General features: G+C 41.8%; 1 protein-coding gene across 2 annotated transcripts in view; it reads right to left on the bottom strand.

The window, feature by feature from the left end:
• Positions 1-17518, bottom strand: part of dpp7 (dipeptidyl-peptidase 7) — a 103516-nt gene that overhangs the window by 45940 nt on the left and 40058 nt on the right. For both annotated transcript variants that reach the window (XM_052037057.1, XM_052037058.1), the window contains exons 4-7: positions 13763-13898; positions 9505-9586; positions 2093-2259; positions 1756-1816 (exon numbers count right to left, since the gene is read on the bottom strand). In XM_052037057.1, the coding sequence (XP_051893017.1) occupies positions 1756-1816; positions 2093-2259; positions 9505-9586; positions 13763-13898 (446 nt within the window). The remainder of the gene's footprint in view (positions 1-1755; positions 1817-2092; positions 2260-9504; positions 9587-13762; positions 13899-17518) is intronic.

The following is a 17518-nucleotide window of genomic DNA, read 5'->3' as shown; positions in this document are numbered from 1 at the left end:
AAGCAGCTCAGAATCATCCAGGACAGAGCAACCCACTTGACTGGCATGCTATCAAACAGTGCTAAACAGCCATTTTTTCCACCACTGACTGTAACTGTGGTGTGTACCATTTACAAAGTGCACTGTAGTTATTCACCCAGGCTACTCTGCCACCTCCCAGGCCCGCAACTCATACCATTAACAAGTCAAGAAGAGTGGGATCATGAGACCACCAGCAACTGCAGGTTCTCCTGCAAGTCACACACCACCCTGACTTGAAAATGCATCATCAGTCTCTCATTGTTCTGGGTCCAAATCCAAAATTCATTATTCAACAGCACTGCTGGAGTACTTTTATCAGAAGGACTGTGGCAGTTCAAGGCGGCTAACAGGATAATTAGGGATGGGCAATAAATGCTGACGCTGCCAGGGATGCCCAGATTTCAGAAATATTCTTTTTAATAAAAGTATTGGTCTTAATGCTGAGCTGTTTTCTCCTTCACTGCCTTTGCACCCTACTGACCTCACCACAAAGCCACCTCCAATCTGCCAGCACTTCCAACTCCCTAACCATACATTGCTGTGCCAGACTCTAATGCCCCTCTCCCCCAGCCACAGTACAAGTTTAATTGGGCCTGTGGCAGCTATCCATCCTGGACCCAGCCTCAGAATGGAGTACCACGCAGCTTATTTTCAATCTCATTTGCAGGTGAAACCAGCAGCATGGGGTGACCCATCAAAATGGTCACTGGGACTCTGCTGCTTGGTCCAACCAACATTGTTGTTGGAGTGTATTGGAATATCCAGGATGCACTAGAAATTCCAGGTCAATATGTAAGAAATCCATACAACAGTTGACTTTAATCTTATTAAAGACAAATCCATTGATGTGATACTCTGACAACTCAGTACTATTAAAAACATTTTCTCAATTCCAATATTAGTCCAGCTAGGATCATGGCAAAAATAAGATTTATTTTTCAAACTTTTACTTATCACAGTTCAACACCATTCAGAACAAACCAATTGTTCTGATTAGCACCCTAGCATCCACCATGCCTGCAGCGTAACCAATAAAATGTGTTGCAGCAATTGCCAAATGCTTCTTTGACACACTAATTGTTTCTACCACTAGGACTGATAAGGGTAGCAGGAGCAAATGAACTTGTATGTGACAGAGTATCCTGACTTGAATATACATCACCATTCCTTCATTGTCGCTTATTGAAAATCCTGCAATTTCCTAACAGTAATATGTGAAGCACCTCAATCACAAGGACTGAACAATTCAAGGTATAACCTCTTTTCAAGAGCAACTGGGGATGGGCATTAAACAACACTACACTGGCTGGAGTGTACTCCTGCACTCCTTGAAAGAATTAAACATAAACATAAATGAAAGTGGCAGTCAACAAATATGCAAGTTGCTGGAGACCTTTGCTGTGCCAGAGAGGAATTAGGAGCAAACTTCAGTACAGACATGCAAAAAGATAACAGAGGTTTAGTTCAGTTCCCATTATTATCCTTAACCTCTCAAAAAACAGATCAACAATCATGACTGTAAAATGTACATGTAACCCAAGAGCAATAAAGATTATTACACATTGTTGTAAATATGACAATTATATGTTGACTTTTTCCCTCTGAAAAGGGAACTAATTTTATACATCAGCTCTGTGCCTTAATAAACTCTAACAATTGAGCTATGAGGGTATCAACCTCCCACTTGATTCCCTGTTCAGATAAATTTTTCTGCATATCTTACTGCATACTTACCTAATATAGATAGTAAGCCTCCAATATGATCACTCTTCTTCAGAATATAATGGCATGCCACCTTAGGAAATTAACAGTCACATTAATACGTGTGCATATCTACATGTTTACAAAAAACATGAATCTATAATTTTTTTTACATGTAAAAGTTTTAATTAGATAATTAGCCTTAGGGAGTTGTGCAGTTGAGGCATATTATAGTGCAAATAAATCATTAAAAATGACAGTTAATGAAGATAACAACATATTGAGGAAGAACACATACATAAAGCCATAGTGTAATTACTTAATGTATTCTTCTAAAAAAAAGTCTGTGCGGGAAAGCTAGAATACTTACATCCACTGGGTTTGCTGGGAAGTGTAATCCCATTTCTGTCTTGTATGGGTAGTTAAACATTGCTAAGTATGTAAAAGCATTTCGTGCCCATCCATATAGATGATCAACTTCCTTCTTGGATTTCAATGGCTTACACAGAGATAGTTTATTGCCAATTTTGTTCCATGCTATAAAACAAGTATTTAGAGGACAGAAAATAAATTGAACACTTGATTTCCTCACGGCACGTTCTATTACTACAGATGTCTTTATTACTCATCTTATTACTAGAATACTACTCCATGCAGAAAATGCAAGCATCAGACAAGTCTATGACTCAAGTTTACAAGTTGGAGATAGATGGCAAATGCAGTCCAGCAAAAGAAAAATACATATCAATGTAGAATTATTAAAGTAAGTAGAAGAGTTAAAACAGAACATTACAGCACAGTACAGGTCCTTCGGCCCACAATGTTGTGCCGACATTTTATCCTGCTCTAAGATCTATCTAACCCTTCCCTCCCACATAGCCCACTATTTTTCTATCATTCATGTGTCTAAGAGTCTCTTAAGTGCCCCTAATGTAGCTGCCCCACAACCTCTGCCAGCAGTGCGATCCACACACCCACCACTCTGTGTAAAAAAAACTTACTCCTGACATCCCCCTTATACCTTCCTCCAATCACCTTAAAATTATGTCCCTTCGTGTTAGCCATTGTCGCAATGGGAAAAAGTCTCTGACTGTCCACTCGATCTATGCCTCTTATCATCTTGTACACCTTTATCAAGTCACCTCTCATCCTCCTTCTCTCCAAAGAAAAAATCCCTAGCTCACTCAACCTATCCTCATAAGACATGCTCTCCAATCCAGGCAACATCCTGGTAAGTCTCCTCTGCACCCTCTCTTAAAGCTTCCACATCCTTTCTATAATGAGGCGACCAGAAATGAACACAATACTCCAAGTGTGGTCTGACCAGAGTTCTATAGAGCTGCAACATCACCTCGCGGCTGTTGAACTCAATACCCCGACTAATGAAGGCCAACATTCCATATGCCTTCTTAACAACCTTATCGACCTGTGTGGCAACCTTGAAAGAATCTATGGACATGGACCCCGAGATCCCGCTGTTCCTCCACACTGCTAAGAGTCCTGCCATTAACCTTGTATTCTGCCTTCGAATTCGATCTCCTGAAGTGTATCACTTCACATTTCTCCGGGCTGAACTCCATTTGCCACTCCTCAGCCCAGGTCTGCATTCTATCAATATCCTGTTGTAATCTACAGCAACCTTCTACACTATCCACAACACCACCAACCTTGTATCATCAGCAAACTTACTAACCCACCCTTCCACATCCTCATCCAAGTCATTTATAAAAAATCACAAAGAGCAAGGGTCCCAGAACAGATCCCTGCAGAACACCACTGGTCACCGACCTCCAGGCAGAATACGCTCCATCTACCACCACCCTCTGTCTTATATGGGTGAGCCAATTCTGAATCCACACAGCTAATTTTCCCTGGATCCCATGCCTCCTGACTTTCTGAATAAGCCTTCCATGAGGAACCTTATCAAACGCCTAACTAAAATCCATGTACACCACATCCACTGCTTTATCTTCATCAATGTGCTTTGTCACATCCTTAAAAAAAAAATCAATCAGGCTCGTGAGGCACGACCTACCCCTCACAAAGCCACGCTGACTGTCCCTAATCAGCCTCTGCTTCTCTAAATGCCCGTAAATCCTGTCTCTAAGAATCTTTTCCAGTAATTTGCCCACCACTGAGGTAAGACTCACTGGTCTGTAATTCCTAGGGTTATCCCGTTTGCCACCGTCCAATCATCCGGCACTACTCCTGTGGCCAGTGAGGACGCAAAGCTTGTTACCAAAGGCACAGCAATTTCTTCCCTAGCTTCCCGTAATAACCTTGGATATATCCTGTCCAGCTCTGGTGACATATCCTAATGTTTTTCAATAGTTCCAGCACATCCTCTTTCCTCACATTGACATGCCCTAGCATAACAGTCTGTCGTATGCCATCGTCACAAATGTCAAGTTCTCTCTCTCTGGTGAATACCGAAGCAAGGTATTCATTAAGGACCTCCCCTACCTCTTCCGACTCCAGGCACATTTCCTCTTTTATCCCTGATTGGTCCTACCCTCACTCTAGTCATCCTCTTATTCTTCACATACGCGTAGAATGCCTTGGGGTTTTCCTTGATCCTACTCACCAAGGACTTCTCATGCCCCTTTCTAGCTCTCCTAAGGTCATTCTTTAGCTCCCTCCTGGCTACCTTGTAACTCTCCAGAGCCCTGTCTGATCCATGCTTTCAAAACCTTAGGTAAGCTTCTTTCTTCCTCTTGACAAGATATTCTACAGCTTGTGTCAACCACGGATCCTTCATTCTAATCCTTACCCTGCCTCAGTTGCACAAACCTATCCAGAACCCCATGCAAGTATTCCTTAAACAACCTCCACATTTCTGCTCTGCACCTCCCCAAGAACATCTGTTGCAAATTTACGCTCCCAAGTTCCTGCCTAATAGCATAATTCCCCCTCCCCCAGTTAAATACTTACCCATATCGTCTGCTCCTATCCCTCTTCAAGGTTATGGTAAAGGTCAAGAAGTTATGGTCACTATCTCCAAACTGCTCTCCCACCAAGAGATCTGAAACCTGATCAGGCTCATTGCCTAGTACCAGGTCCAGTACGGCCTCTCCTCTAGTCGGCCTGTCCACATACTGTGTCAGGAATCCTTCCTGAACACACCGAACAAATCCTGCCCCATCTATCCCATTTACACTAAGGAGGGGCCAATCAATATTAGGGAAGTTGAAATCACCCATGTCAACAACCCTGTTATTTTTGCACCTCTCCAAAATCTGCCTCCCGATCTGCTCCTCAGCATCTTTGCTGTTACTGGGGGGGGGGGGGGGGGGGGGGGGGGGAGGGGGGGGTCTGTAGAATACTCCCAATAGAATGATCGCTCCCTTTCTGTTTCTGACTTCCACCCACACTGACTCAGTGGATGATTCTTCCAGTTTCATAAATATGTTGTACAGTATATTCATAGTGTAAAATAAAAAGGCAGAGTAACTTTATTCTAACTCATTACCTCCTGCAAGCCTGAATTAGATTAATTTTTCCAAAGGGAAGTCATTTGAATGTTAGAGATCTGGAAGTGTATAAGGCTAACAGGAAGAAGCTTAAGGAGGAAATTAAGAGAGCCAAAAGGGGACATGAGAAGGCCTTGGCGGGCAGGATTAAGGAAAACCCCAAGGCATTCTACAAGTATGTAAAGAGCAAGAGGATAAGACGTGAAAGAATAGGATCTATCAAGTGCAACAGTGGAAAAGTGTGTATGGATCTGGAGGAAATAGCAGAGATACTTAGTGAATACTTCACATCAGTATTCACTATGGAAAAGGATCTTAGTGACTGTAGTGATGACTTGCAGCAGACTAAAAAGCTTGAGTATGTGGATATTAAAACAAGAGGAGGTGCTGGAGCTTTTGGAGAGCATCAAGTTGGATAAGTCGCTGGGACCAGATGAGATGTACCCCAGGCTGCTGTGGGAGGCGAGGGAGGAGATTGCGGACCCTCTGGCTATGATCTTTGCATCATCAATGGAGACAGGAGAGGTTGTGGATGTTGCTCCCTTATTCAAAGAAGGGAGTAGAGATAGCCCAGGAAATTATAGATTAGTGAGTCTTACTTCAGTGGTTGGTAAGCTGATGGAGAAGATCCTGAGAGGCAGAATTTATGAACATTAGGAGAGGTATAAAATGATTAGGAATAGTCAGCATGGCTTTGTCAAGGGCAGGGTCCTGCCTTACGAGCCTGATTGAATTTTTTGAGGATGTGACTAAACACATCAATGAAGGGAGAGTAGTAGATGTAGTGTATACAGATTTCAGCAAGGCATTTGAGAAGGTACCCCATGCAAGGCTTATTGAGGAAGTAAGGAGGCATGAGATCCAAGGGGACACTGCATTGTGGATCCGGAACTGGCTGGCCCACAGAAGGCAAAGAGTGGTTGTTGAAGGGTCATATTCTGCATGGAGTTCAGTGACCAGTGGTGTACCTCAGGGATCTGTTCTGAGACCCTTCCTCTTTGTGATTTTTATAAATGACCTGGTGAAGAAGTGGAAGGGTGGGTTAGTAAGCTTGCGGATGACACAAAGGTTGGAGGTGTTGTGGATAGTGTGGAGGGCTGTCAGAGGTTACAGCGGGACATAGATAGGATGCAAAGCTGGGCTGAGAAGTGGCTGATGGAGTTCAACCCAGATAAGTGTGAAGTGGTTCATTTTGGTAGGTCAAATATGATGGCAGAGTATAGTATTAATGGTAGTACTCTAGGCAGTGTGGAGGATCAGAGGGATCTTGGGGTTCGAGTCCATAGGACGCTCAAAGCAGCTGCACAGGTTGACTCTGTGGTTAAGAAGGTATATGGTGTATGGTCCTTCATCAACTGTGGAATTGAATTTAGGAGCCGATAGGTAATGATGCAGCTATATAGGACCCTGGTCAGACCCCACTTGGAATACTGTGCTCAATTCTGGTCACCTCACTACAGGAAGGATGTGGAAGCCATAGAAAGGGTGCAGAGATTTACAAGGACACTGCCTGGATTGTGGAGCATGCCTTATGAAAACAGGTTGAGGGAAGTCGGCCTTTTCTCCTTAGAGCGACAGAGGATGAGGGGGGACCTGATAGATGTACAGAAACATAGAAAAACTACAGCACAATTCAGGCCCTTCGGCCCACAAAGCTGTGCCAAACATGTCCCTACCCTAGAAATTACTAGACTTACCTATAGCCCTCTATTTTATTCAGCTCCATGTACCTATCTAACAGTCTCTTGAAAGACCCTATCGTATCAGCCTCCACCACCATTTCCGGCAGCCCATTCCACGCACTCACCACTCTGAGTAAAAAACTTACCCCTGACATCTCCTCTATATCTACTCCCCAGCACCTTAAACCTATGTCCTCTTGTGGCAACCATTTCAGCCCTGGGGAAAAGCCTCTGACTATCTACCCAATCAATACCTCTCATCATCTTATATACCTCTATCAGGTCCCCCCCATCCTCTGTCTCTCCAAGGAGAAATAGCAGAGTTCCCTCAGCCTGTTTTCATAAGGCATGCTCCACATTCCAGGCAGCATCCTTGTAAATCTCCTCTGTACCCTCTCTATGGCTTCCACAGCTTTCCTGTAGTGTGGCGACCAGAACTGAGCACAATACTCCAAGTGGGGTCTGACCAGGGACCTATATAGCTGCAACAATACCTCTCGGCTCATAAATTCAATTCCCCGATTGAAGGACAATACACCATATGCCTTCTTAACCACAGAGTCAACCTGCGCAGCTGTTTTGAGCATCCTATGGACTTGGACCCCAGGATCCCTCTGATCCTCTACACTGCCAAGAGTCCTACCATTAGTACTATATTCCGCCAACATATCTGACCTACCAAAATGAACCATTTCACACTTATCTGGGTTGAACTGCATCTGCCACTTCTCAGCCCAACTTTGCATCCTATGTCCCTCTGTAACCTCTGACAGCCCTCCAAACTATCCACAACACCCCCAACCTTCATGTCATCCGCAAACTTACTAACCAACCCCTCCACTTCCTCACCAGGTCGTTTATAAAAATCACAAAGAGTAAGGGTCCCAGTACAGACCCCTGAGGTACACCACTGGTCACCGGCCTCCACTCAGAATATGACCCTTCAACAACCACCCTTTGCCTTCTGTGGGCCAGCCAGTTCTAGATCCACACTGCAATGTCCCCTTGGATCCCATGTCTCCTCACCTTCTCCATAAGTCTTGTATGGGGTACCTTATCAAACGCCTTGCTGAAATCCATATACTCTACATCTACTGCTCTCCCTTCATCGATGTGCTTAGTCACATCCTCAAAAAATTCAATCAGGCTCGTAAGGCAGGACCTGCCCTTGACAAAGCCACACTGACTATTCCTAATCATATTATACCTCTCCAAATGTTCATAAATCCTGCCTCTCAGGATCTTCTCCATCAGTTTACCAACCACTGAGGTAAGACTCACCAGTCTATAATTCCCTGGGCTATCCCTACTCCCCTTCTTGAATAAGGGAACAACATCCTCAAACCTCCAATCTTCTGGAACCTCCTCCCGTCTCCATCGACGACACAAAGATCATCGTCAGAGGCTCTGCAATCTCCTCACTCGCCCCCCACAGAAACCTGGGGTACATCTCATCCGATCCCAGCGACTTATCTAACTTGATGCTTTCCAAAAGTTTCAGCACCACCTCTTTTCTAATATCTACATGCTCAAGCTTTTCAGGCTGCTGCATGTCCCCACTACAATCCCCTAGATCCTTCTCCGTAGTGAACACTGACGTAAAGTATTCATGAAGTACCTCCGCTATTTCTTCCGGATCCATACACACTTTCCCACTGCTGCGCTTGATAGGCCCTATCCTTTCGCATCTCATCCTCTTACTCTTCACATACTTGTAGAACGCCTTGGGGTTTTCCTTAATCCTGCCAGCCAAGGCCTTCTCATGTCCCCTTCTGGCTCTCCTAATCTCTTTAAGTTCCTTCCTTTTAGCCTTGTACTCTTCCAGATCTGTAACATTACCTAGCTCTCTGTACCTTTTGTATACTTTTCTTTTCCTTTTGACTAGATTTATTATAGACTTAATAAATATAAGATGATGAGAGGCATTGATCTGGTAGATAGAGGTTTTTTCCTAGGGCTGAAATGGTTGCCACAAGAGGACATAGGTTTAAGGTGCTGGGGAGTAGGTATAGGGGAGATGTCAGGGGTAAGTTTTTTTTACTCAGAAAGTGGTGAGTGCGTGGAATGGGCTACTGGCAATGGTGGTGGAGGCAGATACGATAGGGTCTTTTAAGAGACTTTTGGATAGGTACATGGAGCTGAGAAAAATAGAGGGCTATGGGTCTCTAAGGTAGGGACATGTTCTGCACAGCTTTGTGGGCCGAAGGGCCTGAATTGTGCTGTAGGTTTTCTATGTTTCTTTGAATAACATTGAAGGGCTTTTACTGAAAAGTCTATCTGGTTACTGCAGTCTCAGTGAAAAATTTCGAAAATTATTTTCCGAAGTTTGAATTTCCTGCTAAAGCAACAGATTGTTCTTGCTTTGCATTTCTGAATAAAAACATTGAAATCCTTCCTTCCGAGACTGTAATCATTTGGCACCAGGACACACAAATACCCTTCATATTCTGGCATGTAGGAAGCCCACTTGAGATTTCCCCAAATAGCATTTAGCTGCAAAATGCTTGTTAGTCCCTGCACATTACTGTGTATTTCCTGTGATAGCTAAAATTGAAAGTAGACCAAAAGTCTGAAATTATTTATCTTGTGTTTCAGGCACATATGAAATTTTTTGACCAACCGTCCCATACCTTGTTGCTGTGCATACTTTTCCAGCTCCTGGAAAGCTTCTCGGATTTTTGAAACACAATCGGGTGAATTACGCTCAAAATCCTGATGAAAGATAATTTAAATTATATAAAGCACGTAGGAGTTATAGCACATTCAAAAAACCAAGTCATTAATTTAAAGTGAATGGCAACATTTTTAAGCCCTCCCCAAAGTACAACTGCAATTTTAAAGACAGTCACGGTTATTTTGTGTGTAAGTGCACAAGAAAATATGAACAGCAAGATCCCACAAAACAGAATTGAATAACATCAGTTAATCAGCCTTATGCCAATAGTTGAGGCATGAATGTTTGTTAACATTCCAGAAAAATAACCTGCTCATCTATTAATGACAAGGAATATTTTATGAGACAACTAAGATGTTGTTTTATTATCTTATCTAAAGACCCAACCTGGGCTTGTGCAGAATTCCCTGAGTGAAGATCAAATTTCTAGATTTCTTACCCAGAGGCTTCAGCAGTGAGTGTGAATGAGTATAACAGACAATATTGAAAAAAATAAACTACTACAATTTTTCCAATAGTAATGATTCTTAACAAAAAAGGCAAGATTCTTAAAGGAAAATGCCATCAGTTTCATGCAGAATTGCCATCATTTCCCTGCACATGTGCCACGTAGATCAGGATTCCTGCATGAATGTGTAAGACCCAAACTTGCAGACCCACTGAGTTACACTTTCAAGTGCAAAGTTGCAATAATTCTTCAGTACTTCTTCTAGATAAATCTGGCACCAGGTCATAGCCAATTTACATTTTATTAATTATTTGAGTTTAATTATATACTTGTATTTGTTCTTAAGTGTTTTGAGAGCTCCAATTTTGGTTTACATTTATAACAGTAATCATTCTGAACTATTTTTCCTTGATCAGGGGCATTCAGAAAAACATTTCAAGTTCCTGACTATACTAAGCTAAGAAGCTTAGTTAGTGGAGTTACTCATTTGACAGATTTTGTTGTTTCATTGCCACAGGTTTGTTACGCCTTCCCTACCCTCATGTCATGGCATTTAAGTGAGCAAAGTCTCACTCCCATGCAGGGCCCCATCACTTAAGACTGGGTTGGCACTTAGTAGCATTGATAAAAGGGAGCAACAAAAAGTAAGTGTGGACTTTGTCCTGTACATCCATGCTGAGCATGGGTTGGAAGGAAATTCTGGATTCTAACACAACAATGCAAGAACCCTTCATCCTTTAGGTTACAATAAAAACCCCAGAAGACAATGGAAAAAAATGAAGAAAAATCCCCATAGGATCATTTACATTGATCAACAATTCTTTTCACATAATATAACAGATGCTTTTTAAAATAGTGTGCTTGCAATCTAACCAAATATTGGTAATATAATAAACTGGTAGAAGGCTGGAGGTGTATATTTTTAAACCCAAAGCAGGCTTAAATCACAAAACACTGCAATGTGATATTTCATTAACTTAGGGGATTGTGAAATCGAAATGAATAAATATTTAAATAGTGAAAGAAAATAGTGCAAATTTGAAGTGATTTGTTTAACTTTCCGATTTCTTTTGGACATTCTGGCTTGATTCCATTCTCTTACTTCGAAAAGTTAATTTGTCATCTGAAGTATTTCTGAGCAATCAATGTTAAAAATTGATTTCTTCTGAAATTTGGAAAAAGCTCCATTAAATTTCAAGTCCCTCACCAGGATACAGGTGCAACCAATGATTTCTTTTTGGTTATTTTAATGTTTTTGATTTGATTTGCAAGTATTTCACTTTTCAGCTGACTTCCTTTTATTTAATATTTACAATTTGTAAAAAAAATTCACATCCTCTTTAATAATTTTTCCTAAATATCTCTGAATATCAGAGACAATTTGAAACTGCAACAGAAAAGGCTCTCAGATTTTGAAACCAGTCCAAAGCCTTGCATTAAAAGCTTTATCTTCTGCCATTGCCTAACAGACCATTCTGAAAACAGGACTGCAAGACCACATCGTCTGTGGCCTATATGCGTTGCCTCAATATGCCTTGCCATCAAACTTCTGGATACAGAGGATTAATGAGATAGTTCCTCCCTCATCTGTTACGTATAGGTGGGGATTGCAGGTAGCAAATCTGGTCATTGGATCCAACACGATTCTGCCCTAATTTCTCGGCAAGATTTCAAAATAGTATTAAATTACGGACTCGACAGCATAGAAATGAAAGAATAAGTTTACATCACTAAATCATATTTAATGATTTAGACTTAACTGTACGGGGCACAATAAAACATTTATAGATGCAAAATCAGACCACTGAGGAAGCAACCTTGAGACTCCAGGAAAATATCAAGTCACTGGGGTAGAAAAATAACAGGTAGAATTCAATCTGGAGAAGTGTGATGTAACATGGAGAAGTGCAACCAGGGAAGAGAATACACAATAAATCAGAGGATGCCGAGATGTGTGGAGGAACAGATAAACCTCGGAGTAAGAAGACATATTGATAATGTAGTTAAAAAGGCACAAAGCATGTATTTCTTTATTAGTCCAGGCATAGAATTCAAGAACAGGGAGGTTAGACCTGTATACAAAACCAGTCAGGCCTCACCATGCACTACAGGAAAGATCTGGTTGCACTAAAGGAGGTACAGAGGAGAATTACAATAATACTGCCAAAGCTGAAAAAAAATTAGCCACAAGTAAAAATTAGTTAGTCTTGGATTGTTTCCTTGGAACAGAAGGCAGATTTAATGGAGGTATATGAAATTATGAGTTGGCCAGATCAGCAATTAGGAAGGACTTATTTCCCTCAGCAGAGACTTCAACCACTAAGGGGAACAAGTTTAAAGTAACTGGAAGAATTAGACAGGTGATATAAAATGTTTTCATCCAGAGGATGGTTGGAACTCATTGCTTGAACAGACAGTAGAGACAGAAACCCTCATTACACAAGGAGAAATTGGAAGTGCATCTGAAGACCTGTAACCTGCAGTATTGGGAGTTGGAGTCTGACATGGACGTGATGGGGAGATTGACCTCATTCTGTGTCGTAAACCTTCCATAATTCTGAGTTTTCTCTCATTCTAATTATCTTTCTCACCTCTGCTGCAATTATACTACTGTCCTTCCACTCAGTTTTGCATCAAGCCGCCCCTTAAATAGATCCCTACTTCACCACAATGCAATAGAGTACCAATATCTCAACACTCTGCCCAGAACCCAATACATTCACAAATAAGATCAATATATTTTTCTGCTAAAATAACAGTACAAATAAAATAAAGTAGTTTTGGAAATGCTGTTGAGGGCTTTGACAGCATTGTGATAACATATAAACAAAAGTAGGCTGCCACTAAGTTAGCTCCTTGCTCACATTCTATAGGTTTCTGTTTCTTGATACATTATACAAATAACTCCAAATTTACTCATTTGAACTCTATTTTCCATTTTTGTTAAAATCATGGGAAAATCAAAAAATATCTCCAATGTGTGTTTTTTTAGTAAGCAAAATAAAAAGGGTATTTACATGGTCCTTAAAGATAAGTTCCAGTCAAGAACAATCTAAGATATCTTTATTAGTCACATGTACATCTAAACACAGTGAAATACATCTTTTGCGTAGTGTGTTCTGGGGGCAGTCCACAAATGTCACTACGCTTCCGGCACCAACATAGCATGCTCACATCTTTCCAACCCATACATCTTTGGAATGTGGGAGGAAACCGGAGCATCCGGAGGAAACCCATGCAGACATGGGGAGAACGTACAAACTCATTACAGACAGTGGCCGAAATTGAACCCAGGTCTCTGGCGCTGTAATCGCATTATGCTAACCGCTACACTACCGTGCATAGCACTGCCTTTTGCCATCTCAAGCAGGGTTTTGACCTAAAATATTGACAATTCATTCCCCCCTCCCCCCCCCCACAGACGTTGCTCGACTCACTGAGTTCCTCCAGCAAATTGTTTGTTGCTCTTGCTATGTAATCTGATTTAATTCTAAATTGATAGAATTGCCATTAGAGGGCTCTGTTTCATTGTGATATCATGATTTCTTTACGAGCCATGCTCATTATCTTATGTATGAGAAGCATTGAATGAAATCATAACAAAATGATAATTTTTAAATTTGCTGATAGGCCCCTAACAGAGAGTTGCGACTGTACTGAAAAATCAGTCTAGATTTCTGCAACAAGTAGGCTTTCAAAATAAAACCGCTCCACACTTATCGCAGAACAATAAGAAAGGAACACAAACTTATCTGCACATACTCACTTTAGTCACGTCATGAAAAAACTGCCGGCTATCTCCAATATTAGCAGCGGACACCACAGGTGCACTTGATGCCAGAGCACCTTCCACAATATGAGGATACTTAATTCTTATGTACGCACTTAACATTCCTCCATAGCTGGAAGAAAATCAGAAAACAGAATATCAGAACAGCATTTTTAAATTTCTTTTTCATTAACAGCTCAAAGAGCAAAACATGATCTTTTTGTGTTTAGTATAAAGGATGCGCCAAGTCAGGTTTACCACAGAGCAGATGTTTTATCTCAATTTTTTTCTGGAAAAGTGTTTACCCTCCTCTTATCTGACGTTTGCCTTACCTATCTGGAGAGGGTAGTACCAAAGATTCACTCTTAAATAGATTCTTGGAGGTTTCATTACAAAAATGCAGTTAAGGAGGGTTGTCTGGCATGCTACAGAAAGGCATCCATCTGTAAAATTTGTGCTGCAAGAGTGGAAGAAACCAACTGGGCTACTTCCAATTATGCAGCATTACCTGTCTGTTGTACCTCTCAGCTAACAAGGATGGTAATTACTGGCCAGGAGCCACATATATTTTACCCAAGTTTAGTTATGTGATACTGCCATCAAGGAAACATTTTAAAACCCTTCAAAATAGACAAAAAAATCTACCTATCAGAGGTTATATTTGAAAAGTAGTTAAATGATCTATCATACATCTTATGATTTACATATATCCAAACTCAAAGCTACAGTATTAGGTTGCATTATAAACATTTATTTTTTTTCCCCCAAGATTGAGAGTCCAGAGAAAATGCTATGCAGCAGTTCAGATACTTTATACCTGTCATTAGAACAAATATCAATACCCCATAAAATTTCACTCATGATTTGGAGGTTAGAAAATAAAGAAACATGCAAAAGCAAAGAAGTCTCCAAATCGTAGTTCCATAATGTGCTTTGTAGTATCTTACTGTGTCTGTTCACAGATGGAGATATTTTTTCTCCCAGAAGAGCATGAAGCATTTTGCCACATTCTTTGAATCTAGTCGTAAGTTGTCTGCTGAAGGTCTGTGAGGCTGTGCCTCAATTCTAGCTGAGGGATTTATGGAAAAAAGGTCTAAAATTTTAACTACAGCTTGCTGCTTTTTCAGCAATTAAAAAAATAATTCCTGGAATGAAATATGAGAACAATTACTTCTGGATCATCACGTGTCACTTCAGAAATTCAACTTGACACTTCCAGAGCAGGCCCACTTACACGGGAAATGCAATTCTAGCATGGAAGGCACACCAAATGTTGTCAAACATTGTGCAGTTTTCCAGAATCTGGATAAAAGTTGGTCAAAATTCAAAACCACACGTGTTGTTCACTCAAAAATGAAACATTTTTCATGACACTATTTGATCTGTAGCTGCAAGGTTTAAAGGATCATTCATATTTTCACTTGAAACGTGCAGTCTTCCACATGGACCTCTGGAGTCAAACTGCAAAGTTAAAATCCATCCCCGTTTAACAGGAGCTTTGACAGTTCTCCACTGACATTTCAGCAAATGGAAAGTACTCTGAATGGAGGATTGCACAGTTCTTCTGCCATTTTTATGGGAAGACTTGGAAAGTGAGCATAGCTATGGGACCATAGGCATGATCAAAGAATTGTAAGCATTGCCAGCTTCCAAGGTTCAGATCATCACTAAGTGTACTTTAGGCTCCACTGCAGCACCCACGACCATCATGAATCACAAGGACTTCCACTTATTCAATGTTCAGGCAGTGGCTGGCCAAAGGAACTTTGAATGATCAATAGCAGATACTCTGGGAGCTCATATGGCAACCTTCTAAAGATGCCACATCTGCAAGCATCTTTCAGTGATCACACTACCCTGATACATAGATACTGGGGAAAGTTACCCCCAACTTGGCTTCTCACTCCATTACGAGTAAAGTCAGATAGAGTTTGTTGTCATATACACAAATACCATAGAACAATACAGCAAAATACAGGCCCTTCAGCCCACCATGTTGTGCCGCCCTTCAAACCACACCTAAGACTATGTAACCCCTTCCTCCCACATATCCCTCTAACTTAAATTCCTCCATGCGCTTATCTAACAATCTCTTGAATTTGTCCAATGTGTCAGCCTCCACCACCATCCCAGGCAGCGCATTCCATGCACCAACCACTCTCTGGGTGAAAAACCTCCCTCTGACATCTCCCTTGAATTTCCCACACATTACCTTAAAGCCATGCCCTCTTCTTTTGAACACTGGCGCCCTGGGAAAGAGGCGCTGGCTGTCCACTCTATCTATTCCTCTCAATGTCTTGTATACCCCTGTCATGTCTCCCCTCATCCTCCTTCTCTCCAACGAGAACAGCCCTAGCTCCTTTAGTCTCTCCTCATAATCCATACTCTCTAATCCAGGCAGCATCCTGGTAAATCTCCTCTGCACCCTTTCCAATGTCTCCACATCCTTCCTATAATGAGGCGACCAGAACTGGACACAGTACTCTAAGTGTGGTCTAACCAGAGTTTTGTAAAGCTGCATCATCACTTTGCGGCTCTTAAACTTGATCCCACGACTTATGAAAGCTAACATCCCATAAGCTTTCTTAACTACCCTATCCACCTGAGAGGCAATTTTCAGTGATCTGTGGATATGAACCCCTAGATCCCTCTGCTCCTCCACACTACCCAGAATCCTGCCATTAACCTTGTACTCCGCCTTGGAGTTTGTCCTTCCAAAGTGTACCACTTCACACTTCTCCATATTAAACTCTATCTGCCACTTGTCAGCCCAGCTCTGCATCCTATCAATATCCCTCTGTAAGCTTCGACAGCCCTCCACACTATCCACAACACCACCCATCTTTGTGTTATCTGCAAACTTGCTAACCCGCTCTTCCACCCCTTCACCTAAGTCATTAATAAATATCACAAAAAGTAGAAGTCCCAGAACCGATCCCTGTGGGACACCACTAGTCACAGCCCTCCAATCCAAATGCACTCCCTCCACCACAACCCTCTGCTTTCCACAGGCAAGCCAATTTTGAATCCACACGGCCAAGCTTCCCTAGATCCCTTTGCCTCTGACCTTCTGAAGAAGCCTACCATGTGGAACCTTGTCAAATGCCTTACTAAAATCCATATACACCACATCCACTGCACTATCCTCATCAATCTTCCTGGTCACCTCCTCAAAGAACCCTATCAGGCTTGAGAGGCAAGATCTTCCCTTCACAAAGCCATGCTGCCTGTCCCTAATCAGTCCATGTTTCTCCAAATGCTCATGCATCCTATCTCTTAGAAGCCTTTCCAACAGCTTACCCACCACAGACGTAAGGCTCACCGGTCTGTAATTCCCTGGACTATCCCAACTACACTTTTTTGAATAAGGGGACAACATTTGCCACCCTCCAATCCTCCGGTACCATTCCCATTGACAATGAGGACTCAAAGATCCTAACCAACGGTTCAGCAATCTCCTACCTCGCCTCACGAAGCAGTCTGGGGAATATTCCATCAGGCCCCGGGGACTTATCTGTCCTAATATTTTCTAACAACTCCAACACATCCTCTCTCTTAATATCTACATACTCTAGAACATTACCCTCACCTACACTGTTCTCAGCATCATCAAGACCCCCCTCCTTGGTGAATACTGAAGAGAAGTATTCATTGAGAACCTCACCCACTTCCACAGCTTCCAGGCACATCCTCCCACCTTTGTCTTTAATCAGACCTACCTTTAACTCTAGCCGTCCTTCTGCTCTTTACGCA

This window comes from Pristis pectinata, chromosome 23 (genome assembly GCF_009764475.1).
Source record: "Pristis pectinata isolate sPriPec2 chromosome 23, sPriPec2.1.pri, whole genome shotgun sequence".
NCBI classification, from domain to species: domain Eukaryota; kingdom Metazoa; phylum Chordata; class Chondrichthyes; order Rhinopristiformes; family Pristidae; genus Pristis; species Pristis pectinata.
This window is presented reverse-complemented; position numbering and strand designations above follow the sequence as displayed.